General features: G+C 39.1%; 1 protein-coding gene across 1 annotated transcript in view; it reads left to right on the forward strand.

The window, feature by feature from the left end:
* Window positions 1-2,979: 2,979 nt before the first annotated feature.
* LOC133560109 (sodium- and chloride-dependent betaine transporter-like) overlaps window positions 2,980-12,376 on the forward strand; it is a 37,944-nt gene continuing 28,547 nt past the window's right edge. The window contains exons 1-6 of the mRNA XM_061912218.1: window positions 2,980-3,186; window positions 3,400-3,592; window positions 4,926-5,060; window positions 8,292-8,432; window positions 8,528-8,642; window positions 10,399-10,452. Of these exons, the coding sequence (XP_061768202.1) occupies window positions 2,995-3,186; window positions 3,400-3,592; window positions 4,926-5,060; window positions 8,292-8,432; window positions 8,528-8,642; window positions 10,399-10,452 (830 nt within the window). The 5' untranslated portion in view covers window positions 2,980-2,994. The remainder of the gene's footprint in view (window positions 3,187-3,399; window positions 3,593-4,925; window positions 5,061-8,291; window positions 8,433-8,527; window positions 8,643-10,398; window positions 10,453-12,376) is intronic.

Raw genomic sequence — 12,376 nt, forward strand, 5'->3', positions numbered from 1 at the left:
GCCTTTAGCCACACAAAAACACGGTGATTCCTTGTTTAAAATTCCCGGAGGTGAAACTTTACTATGGATAAGAGCGGTCAAGCGAACATGGATCCCGACCACTTGTCAACCAGCAGTTTTCGGTGAGAAAATTGTGGTAAAAAGTCGCCCATTACCGGAGATCAGCTGAGCTTGTGCCGTCCGTACAGCTGCCGTCAACTTCCATCAGACACTGGCCTCAAGACACCCATGTATACACCCTTCCGACTATCTGGTACTGTTAAACTCACTAAAACACTAGCAACACAATAGAAAGATAAGGGATTTCCCAGAATTATCCTAGTAAATGTGTCTAAAAACATTTTGAATCCATCCCAATGTAATCGCGTTTTTTTTTTTTTAACTTTTTTTTTTTCTAGTCCGTCGCTATCAATATCCTCAAACACAAATCCTTTCATCCTCGCTCAAATTAATGGGGAAATTGTCATTTTCTCGGTCGGAATAGCTCTTTTTGTTGGAGGCTCCCATTAAAAACAATGTGAGGATGTGAGGAGCCACCAACGGGTGACGTCATCGTCTGCGACTTCCGGTAAAGGCAGGGCTTTTCTGTTAGCGACCAAAAGTTGCGAACTTTATCGTGGATGTTCTCTACTAAATCCTTTCAGCAAAAATATGGCAATATTGCAAAATGATCAAGTATGACACATAGAATGGACCTGCTATCCCTGTTTAAATAAGAAAATCTCATTTCAGTAGGCCTTTAAGTCGGGGTCCACGTTAATCAATTCATGGTATAAATATATACTATCAGAATAATACAGTCATCACACAAGTTAATCATCATAGTATATACATTGAATTATTTACATTATTTACAATCCAGGGGGTGGGATGAGGAGCTTTGGTTGATATCAGTACTTCAGTCATCAACAATTGCATCAACCGAGAAATGGACATTGAAACAGTGTAGATCTTACTTAGTAGGATATGTACAGCGAGCAGAGAACATGGTGAGTTCAGATAACATAAGAACAAGTATATACATTAGAAAAACATTTGATTATTTACATTAGGTTATTTACTAGGGGTGTGGGAAAAAATCGATTCGGATTTGAATCGCGATTCTCACGTGCGATTCAGAATCGATTCTCATTGTTTAAAAATTGATTTTTTTTTAATCAATCCATCAAACCACTACACAGCAATACCATAACAATGCAATTCAATTCCAAAACCAAACCTGACCCAGCAACACTCAGAACTGCAATAAACAGAGCAATTGAGAGGAGACACAAACACCACACAGAACAAACCAAAAGTAGTGAAACAAAAATGAATATTATCAACAACAATATCAATATTAGTTATAATTTCAGCATAGCAGTGATTAAAAATCCCTAATTGACATTATCATTAGACACTTATAAATATAAAAAAAAAAAGAATAGTGGCTTACACTTGCATCGCATCTCCTAAGCTTGACAACACACTGTGTCCAATATTTTCACAAAGATAAAATAGGTCATATTTTTGGTTCGTTTAATAGTTAAAACAAATTTACATTATTGCAATCAGTTGATAAAACATTGTACTTTACAATTATAAAAGCTTTTAAAAAAAAAAAATCTACTCTGCTAGCATGTCAGTAGACTGGGGTAGATCCTGCTGAAATCCTATGTATTGAATGAATACAGAATTGTTTTGAATCGCAAAAATATCGTTTTTTAATCGAGAATCGCGTCGAATCGAAAAAATCGATTTATAATAGAATCGCGACCCCAAGAATCGATATTGAATCGAATCGTGGGACATCGAAAAATCATACTTGTCAACCCTCCCGGATTTTCCGGGGGACTCCCGAAATTCAGCGCCTCTCCCGAAAACTTCCCGGAAGAAATTTTCTCCCGAAAATCTCCCGAAACTCAGCCCGAGCTGGAAGCCACGCCCCCTCCAGCTCAAACATGCACAGTTCGAAGCTTGAAAAGGAGGATTGCAGGCGGATCTGACGGAATTTAAAGTCATTTTTAAAAACAACTGCTAATCCTCCTTTTCGACCGGACGACCGCGGATAATTAAAGTAGGAACACTCCGGAGGCAGAAGTTCATTAAGAGGGGCGGACTCACCGGCTCTCACCTATGTTTCCGTCACACAAAGGAAGTCCGCGGGAAGTGAAGAATTCCTTCAGGATAAACGTTTTGTTTGTCAAAGATCTCGCGTTCACAAGACCAAACCTGGCGGAGGCCAGCACGTCCAAGGGCGCAGCTAATCCAGGTGGGGCCTGACACACAGCCCGCAGGTGGCGGGGGAGAGGACAACAGAGACGAAAATAGACGCAAACAACACAAAAACGAACAGCTGACAGCGAGAGACGCCAGGCCAAAGCACATACTGGCGCCATCTTCTGGAAACTCGTAAGTGACGTTACTCAAATAGTGAAAGGTAAGTGTTGTTGTTGTTTTTTTAGTAACCATCAAGCACAGTATAGTTAGTAGAACAACTGTGTCTTTATTACTGTGCATTTGATAGGTGCCGTCTGAAATTCAACTATTTATTTTATTTATATATATAATAAAATAAATATATATAGCTAGAATTCAATGAGATTCAAGTATTTCATACAAAAAAATATAAATAAATATATATATACAGTATATGAAATACTCGAGTTGGTGAATTTGCTGTAAATATAGTCCTCCCCTCTTAACCACGCCCCCACCCAAACCACGCCCCAAACCACACCTCCACCCCACCCCCGGAAATCGGAGGTCTCAAGGTTGGCAAGTATGCCAAAGATTCGCAGCCCTATTATTTACAATCCGGGGAGATGGGATGTGAATGGAGGAGGGTGTTAGTAAAGGGTTGAAGTTGCCTGCAGGTGTTGTTTTAGAGCGGTTTTGAAGTAGGATAGAGATGCATTTCCTGCCTAATGTATGAAATAATAATTTTAGTACACCCTTAAATCACCCATGGTGATGCACAATAATCACATTCATGCATAACAAGGGCCCTGATTCATGGATGACTGTTTGGTTCTAGAGAGCAATAGTCCTCATGTTTGGAATGCATTCACTTTCTTTGGTCTCTCTATTCCTCTTTGCTCACTGTGCATCCTACATGGACACACCCCACTTCGCAAAACAGTTCTTCCCACTAAGTCTTGCTCTTCTGCTTCATTTGGGGACTCAGTGTCCATTTCAAGCCCACCGGTGAGTCACACATCTGCTTGTTTCTGGGAACTAGAGATAGTATTAGTTTGCTTTAATTAAAAGTTAATTGGGTATTTTTATTTATTTATTGGAAAACACAGCAAACTACTGAAAAAAGATTAGTATAGCATCCTGTAGATGAGATTAAATGACAAAATGTTGTGCAAAGGTTAGGAGAAGGGCATGAATGCTTATGATGTGTGCATGCAACAGACCATGGCTGAAGGAACAAACGGAGGGAGCCCCGGTAGACAGAGTGATCCAGACAAAGTGGATGCTGATGGAGGGGGCCTACCCAGGGGGAAATGGGCCAACAAATCGGAGTTTTTGTTCTCCATGGCCGGAGAAATCATCGGCCTGGGAAATGTTTGGCGGTTCCCGTATTTGTGCTACAAGAACGGAGGAGGTGAGGAACATTTGCTGTTTGTCTGCATGAGACTTGTGTGGGGGGAACACAGACAATGAAAATGCTCCAAAATTGCTTCAAGATGTTAGCCCTGTGCAATTTTAATTGGAGAAACATGCATTTCTGTGCAGGTTGAAAGCTTGAAAAGCTTTTTGTATTAAAGGCATCATTGTAAAGGTTGTTGACCCAGTGATTTCCTGAGGATACTCTCCTGAAGGAAACAAAAAAGTTCTATCTATCTATCTATAAGGACAAAAGTATTTGAGACAATACTGCTTATACTATGAAATATTAATGAATTTGTCATTTTGAGGCACAAAGTCCATAAAGTCATGCTTGTTTAGTTGAGTTTGCAGAAATCTGTAAGTATGTATTCCAAGACTTAAGTCCACAGAATGTAAAATATTTGCTGTAGAGATAATAATACCACTCATGTTAATAACGAGAAAGCACTATGGAGGCGCAGGCCTCTGCTCAAAATAATCAAAAAGTATTGGATCCAGACCAGGGGTAGGGAACCTATGGCTCTAGAGCCAGATGTGGCTCTTTTGATGACTACACCTGGCTCTCAGATAAATCTTAGCTGACGTTGCTTAACACAATAAGTAAATAATAATTCCGCTGGTAATCACAGTGTCAAAAATAACGTAATCCATCCATCCGGTTTCTACCGCACCTGTTCAAGAAGTCGCATTAATGGTAAGAAGTATTCTATTTATTGTTGGTTAGCTTCAGAATAACAATGTTATTAAAAAAGAATAAGCGTCTGGTCTTACTTAGAAATGCACGCATTTAGTTGTATTCAGTCTTAAAAAAGAAATATTATAGGGCTCTCACGGAAATACTTTTTAAAATATTTGGCTAGTATGGCTCTCTCAGCCAAAAAGGTTCCCGACCCCTGATCCAGACGATGATCCGGATCAGCCCCAAAATGTAATGACTTGTTTTTTGTCCCATTTTTGACATTTCCTTAAAAGGTGGGTGAAAATCTACTCATAACTTTCTGAGGAATCCATAGCAGAGTAAAACAAACCGGATGAAGCCTCTTGTCAGTCATTCACTATGTTTGTCTCCGCGGGTGGAGGTGGTGCCTCTCGCACTCACATGCACACATAAATTTAGGCCTGTAACAAAAACACAAAGTCACAGAGTAGAAATAATCCGGGTCAGCCCCAAAACCTAATCACTTTGTCCCGTTTTGGACATTTCCTGCAAGTTTCATGGAAATATGCCTCCACCTTTTCGAGTAAATAACTGACTGACAGACAAACCCACGGCAACGATTACATAACCTCCTGGCAGGGGTCATAACAAATCAACCATCCTCCTATAGGTGTCTTCTTCATCCCTTACTTCATCTTCCTCTTCTTCGGCGGCATCCCCATCTTCTTCCTGGAGACGGCGCTGGGCCAGTACACCAGCGAGGGCGCCGTCACCGCCTGGAGGAAGATATGCCCCATGTTTGAGGGTAAGACGGGGAAAAGGGGAGGGGGGGGGGTGTGGGGGTCACTCGGCTGAGATTCAATTAGAGGTGGTCTGTTTCCTGCAACCCGCCACTAAAATGAAGAATGCTGCTCAGTACTTAAGCGGCTGTGTTAGTAAAACCTTAAGCTCTTTCTCAAATAAAACATCAATTTGTTTTGTTCCGATGCGGAACAGCAAGAACGTCCAATCAGATTACTCCGATGTTAACCTTATTCAACTCCCAGCCACTAGGGGCATTAGCATTGATGTTTAAGGGTATTAAAATGGGCACATTTTCACTTTTGCCCTTTGTCGTATTTATTATTTTATATAAATATATTCTATCTTTTTAAATGTATTGATAGCTGTGCAGTCCAGTTTTTATATGTTATTGTTTACACTGCTGAGTATCATTTACAAGTATTATATAGTAGACTTTACATGCAGTTAAATGTCAGTAGTGTATAGTCTTCAGTGTGTTTGCCATTGTGTTGAATGTGCCGGTCTTGTGTATTTGTTGAGTCCTACAAAGTGTTTATACTCTAAGTATTGTACTAATTACGCACCAGCTGTTTGATTCCAATGTACATCTTGGTTGTAGTTTTTGATGACCAAATTTGGAGGTGTGGAAAATCACTAATGCTAATCGGCAGCATGTCCATGGATAATTCAATGTGAATGAGCATCGAGCTAGCACATTTTCGAAAAGTGGAGACTTTTCTTTCAAACGCCTTGCTTGGTTGGCATGGAACATTTAAGTGGTTGACTGCTTGTTTCACCACAAAAATGGAATTCATGCACCTCCTGCATCCGCGCATGCGTTTGAATACATGGAATGCGGAAACCTATTTGCGCATTGAAGGATTATTTCACGCCAATACAATCCTTACATAAAAATAAAGATTCCTTTTTGTAGTTTTGTCAGTTTTTTATACGTGTTCAGACTACAAACCATTGAACAATCTAATGTACAATTTATAAGGTTATGGTTTAATGGGAATACGTCTAAACTCAGGTGCTGCAAGGCATGCTGGGAGCGCTTTCGGTCTCCGAGCATATTAAATGTTTACTGTATTAACCCGCCTTAGGACAAGAGATGAAAATTTGCTATGGTGCTAACTCTGGCATATTTCAATTGTTGCTCTATGTCAGGGGTCCCCAAACTTTTTGACTCGGGGGCCGCATTGGGTTAGAACAATTTGGCCGGGGGCTGGGCTGTATATATATATATATATATATATATATATATATATATATATATATATATATTAACATACGCATACACAAGTCTCCAAAATGTTAACCACCATGCTGCTACAATAAAAAACAAACAAAGGAAAACATAAAAAGTGGTATTGTTTTATAGTATATATATACATACATACATACATACATACATATATATATATATATATATATATATATATGGGTTTGAGTTTTTCTTGTGATTTAGGGGTATATAAGTAAACATTGATATATATATATATATATATATATATATATATATATATATATATATATATATATATATATATATATATATATATATATATTCCTCGTGCACTAATTGACTGATGTCAAGTTATCGATGGAAAAAGGCTTTTTTCGACAATATGATTTGACCGAGCGGCAAGGAGACACAACAGGTAACAACAGTAAAATGGATTAAAAATGAGAGATTTTAAAAAATAAAAATGAAAAATAAAATAAAATATTTTTTTCAAACTTGGGACTTCCCGCGGGCCGGATTTTGGACGCTGGCGGCTGTAACCTGCCCACGGGACGTAGTTTGGGGACCCTTGCTCTATGTTGATGAATATGCATTGTGCTAATTTAATTATGTAAATAAACAAAGACATACAAAAATGTAGCTTTATTTTTATTTCTTTCATTTATTTTTATTTTTACACTCATTCACACAAAAAGGTTGTTTCTTTTATTAGTAGATTGCAAAGTTCAGTACATATTCTGTACAATTGACCACTAAATGGTAACACCCGAATAGGGTTTTCAACTTGTTTAAGTCGGGGTCCACGTTAATCAATTCATGGTAATTATGTTATTAATGTTTTGGTTCCTACAATATAGAACAATACAGTCTGCAAGGGATAGAGTCCATGGAGCACACATGGTTATGTGTGCTGCTGGTCCACTAATAATAACCTTTTACAGTTAATTTGACTCATTTTCATTAATTACTAGTTTCTATGTAACTGCTTTTATGTTGTTTTATTTTCTTTTTTTATTCAAGAAAATGTTTTTTATTTATTTATCTTATTTTATTTTATAAAAAAAAATAATTAAAAAATATAGCGTTATTTAGCATGACGTTTGCACTCCGGTGAAAGATTCTTTCATTGCGCGATTACATTTCTGTATTCCTTGGATTTAAATGCGTGCCGCCGGGATCTTCAGCTCTCACTGGATCGGTTCGCAGCCGACTGTGAAGCGGCCGGAATGAGAATCAGCACCTCCAAATCCGAGTCCATGGTTCCCTCCCGGAAAAGGGTGGAGGGCCATCTCCGGGTTGGGGAGGAGACCCTGCCCCAAGTGGAGGAGTTGAAGTACCTAGGAGTCTTGTTCACGGGGGAAGAGTGGATCGTGAGATCGACAGGCGGATCGGTGCGGCGTCTTCAGTAATGGAGACGTTGAACCGATCCGTTGTGGTGAAGAAGGAGCTGAGCCGGAAGGCAAAGCTCTCAATTTACCGTTCGATCTACGTTTCCATCCTCACCTATGGTCATGAGCTGTGGGTCACGACCCAAAGGATAAGATCACGGGTACAAGCGGCCAAAATAAGTTTCCTCCACCGGGTGGCGAGGCGCTCCCTTAGAGATAGGGTGAGAAGCTCTGCCATCCGGGAGGAACTCAAAGTAAAGCCGCTGCTCCTCCACATCGAGAGGAGCCAGATAAGGTGGTTTGGGCATCTGGTCAGGATGCCACCCGAACGCCTCCCGAGGGAGGTGTTTAGGGCACGTCCAACCGGTAGGAGGCCACGGGGAAGACCCAGGACACGTTGGGAAGACTATGTCTCCCGGCTGGCCTGGGAATGCCTCGGGATCCCCCGGGAAGAGCTGGACGAAGTGGCTGGGGAGCGGGAAGTCTGGGCTTCCCTGCTTAGGCTGCTACCCCCGCGACCTCGGATAAGCGGAAGAAGATGAATGGATGGATGGATGAATCAGTACCTGGAATGTGTATCACATTTCGGCAATTCTCACTTAAATATTTCCCTCAGGTGTGGGGGTCGCCTCCCTGGTTATCGTCATCTACCTGAACATCTACTACATCGTGGTTCTGGCCTGGGCCCTTTTCTATCTGTTCAACTCCTTCCAAAGCCCGCTGCCCTGGTCTACGTGTGAGAACTGGTGGAACACTGGTGAGTCCTGCCACGCACATCAAAGAACATCTGGTTACCATTAAGCATCAGGGCAGAGTTTCTCACGCTTATCATCCCTCTCCAACGTCTCGCAGACAACTGTGATGACCACGCCGGTGTTTACGACGACCCGCATCTGTTCCAAACCGAGTCCAACTGGTCCTTCCTGAACATCAGCTCGTACGGCTACTTCCAGAACACCACCGACATGTAAGTTGCTTATTTGTGGACGACCTTTATGGGGCCTCTGCATGTTCTTGACAGAAGAGAGGTTGTATTTCATCATCTTTAAGCCTTCCAGCTGCTGGTACAATTCCAAGCAAAAAACACCAAAGGAATGATGGAGAAGAGACCTCCACCAAACTCAAACAGTTTGCATTAGAACCAGATGTGCACCTCCTTCAATGATAACAATACTTTTGCAATGTCAATAAATTATCATTAAATGTAAAAAAATACAAAGTTTATAATTTTTGGTAAGAGAAAAAGAGAGGAAACGATCAAACTGTCAATAGATGGAATTGATATTGAAAGGGTTTCTGAACTTAGATGTTTAAGAGTGATAATGGATGACGGTCTGACATGGAAATCTCATATTGCACTTGTACGAAAAAAGATGTCTAAGAGTATTTTTATATTAAATAAGGTAAAATATGTGTTAGATTATAGGGCAATGCGTATATTGTATTGTGTACTTATATTGCCATATATCAGCTACTGTGTGGAAGTGTGGGGGAACACATAAGAGTAACATAAAGCATTGGTCCCCAACCTTTTTGTAGCTGCGGACCGGTCAACGCTTCATAATTTGTACTGCGGTTTATACTTGTAAAGCGTTTTTCTACCTTTAAGGTACTCAAGGGAGGTTTTTGTCATGAAAAAGGGAGGTTTTTGGGGTTGGTGCACTAATTGTAAGTGTATCTTGTGTTTTTTATGTTGATTTAATAATATATATATATATATATATATATATATATATATATTTTTTAAATAAAAAAATTATAAAAAATTATTCTGCGGCCCGGTACCAATGGACGGGCCGCGGCCCGGTGGTTGGGGACCACTGACATAAAGGCATTGTATCAACTACAAAAAAGAGCTATGAGGATTATTCATAAAGTAGATTACTTAGAACACACTAACATATTATTTATTAATTCTGGTCTATTGAAACTTCAGGAGCTAGTAAAGCTACAGACATTGTGAGTCATGTTTAAGGCTAAAAGTAAAACATTACCGGCAAATTTACAAAAAATGTTTGCCATCACTTCTGAGAGTAGAGAGCATAGAAGAAAAGGTCATTTCAAACAGCAATATTCAAGGACAACTTTAAAACAAATGTATACATCAGTGGTGGGGGTAACATTGTGGAATTCTCATTACAGTGAGATAAAAGACTGTAAAAATATATTCCAATTGAAAAAACATATATAAATAGAACACTAAGATCATATGGACAGCCATAAGTGTTTACATTTTGCTTTTTATTAATTATTTCACTTATTTTTTTGTCTGGTTTTGTATTTGCTTTGTATCATTCCGTAAGGTGTATATTATTATTATTATTTCCTCTGTTTGGTTTATACTTTATGAAGTTTTGCACTTGTTGTGTTTTTCTTGTGTTTTTTGATTGTTTCTTTACATTTGGATGTATTTGTTGGTTTAAATGATATCCATGAAGTAAGACCATGTATTATGTCAAAGGGGGCAGGAAACTATAAGATATTTCTTCATCCTGCTCCTTCTCAGGCATTTTTGTGTGAATTTAAAACTGTGTAATTGAGGTATGATTGTCTATCGATCAAAGATGCACATCAACGAAGGAGATAAATACAAATGAAATCAAATTAAATGAAATATACTTTTGCAGGAGAAATAATAATCCAAAAAGCTGCCTGACGGGATACACTGTGGTGGTCTACCAGCAGGCATTTGCTAATCTGTGGTATTTATTTTACATTGGCAGGATGATAAATGGAACCTTCCTTATGGTCAAGTCCCCCGAGGAGGAGTTTTGGACGTGAGAAAAACTTTTTCCCTCCAAGCTATAAAGTATCATGTTTTGCCTGTGGTATAAAAACAAAAGCACTGACACTCAGGGATGTTACCATAACTGTGGTGCATTCAAGGACTCTTGATTTAAATTCAAAACAGAGGTGGCTTGACACCGAGTAGATTCACTAATAATAATAATAATAATAATAATAATAATAACAATATTTATAATAATCATAAATAATTCATCAGAATAGTGATGTATTAAAGTTCAAGTTAAAGTACCACTGATAGTCACACACAAACTATGTGTGGTGAAATTTGTCCTCTGCATTTGACCCATCCCCTTGTTCACTCCCTGGGAGGTGAGGGGAGCAATGAGCAGCAGTGGTGGCCGCGTTCGGGTATCATTTTGGTGATTTAACCCCCAATTCTAATCATAATTAATATTATTATTATTAGGTAATTTCTACTTTACACATTGAAGTAAAGGGAACGTGTATATTTATATATATATATATATATATATATATATATATATATACCTTACACATTGAAGGGAAAGTTTATATACATATTACCTAATAATTATATTATACATCCATCCATCCATTTTCTACCGCTTATTCCCTTTCGGGTCGCGGGGGGCGCTGGCGCCTATCTTAGCTACAATCGGGCGGAAGGCAGGGTACACCCTGGACAAGTCGCCACCTCATCGCAGGGCCAACACAGATAGACAGACAACATTCACACTCACATTCACACACTAAGGCCAATTTAGTGTTGCCAATCAACCTATCCCCAGGTGCATGTCTTTGGAGGAGGGAGGAAGCCGGAGTACCTGGAGGGAACCCACGAAGTCATGGGGAGAACATGCAAACTCCACACAGAAAGATCCTCAGCCTGGAATTGAACCCAGGACTGCAGGACCTTTGTATTGTGAGGCAGACGCACTAACTCCTCTCCCACCGTGAAGCCCTATATATATATATGTATATATATATATATATATATATATATATATGTATATATATATATATATATATATATATATATATATATATATATATACATATATATATATGGTTTATACTTGTGTAGCGCTTTTCTACCTTTAAGGTACTCAAAACGCTTTGACACTATTTCCACATTCACACACACATTTACACACTGATGGCGGGAGCTGCCATGCAAGGCCCTAACCACGACCCATCAGGAGCAAGGGTGAAGTGCCATGCTCAAAGACACAACGGACATGACGGTGTTGGTAGAAGGTGGGGATCGAACCAGGAAACCTCAGGTTATATATATATATACATATATACATATACACACATATACATATATTCAATTTCATTGTGTCATGGTGTTTTAGAAAAATAACACCAAATAATCTAGTGGGATATTTTAGGACATCTTTAGCCCCCTAGAAAAGACAAATAACGCCACTAGTTGGAGCGCATAAGGAAATTACTTTTGGATGAAGCACAAACATGTAAATAATTGTGGTGTCTGATCATGGAGTGCAGCATCTACTGTACTTCCTGCTTTTCACCTCGAGAAGAATGCATGGCATGCACTTATCACGCCGAACATAATAATAGATGAATGGGAGTGTTTACATGCAAAAGAACTGGTTTACAATCACTTTATCAACACATGTTCGTCCCATCTATAAAAAGTACAAAACTTGAATAAAGTTGTGACGTGTTTGAAATAGACAAATCAAGTCAATAATTAGTTATTTAGTGCATATAAACATACTGAGTGTGTGTATGTGTGTGGGCCGGTGATGTTAGGTTTCGGGTGGGGTGTGGGCCCTTAAGGAGTCTAATAATAGGAAGAAATAAGTCATTTTGGTATCACTTTAGTACTTATTCACCATTAATTAGTTGCTTATTAACATGCAAATTAGTAACATTTAGAGTAATTTGGACATATAAGGGTTA

Source organism: Nerophis ophidion, linkage group LG10, assembly GCF_033978795.1.
Source record: "Nerophis ophidion isolate RoL-2023_Sa linkage group LG10, RoL_Noph_v1.0, whole genome shotgun sequence".
NCBI classification, from domain to species: Eukaryota; Metazoa; Chordata; class Actinopteri; order Syngnathiformes; family Syngnathidae; genus Nerophis; species Nerophis ophidion.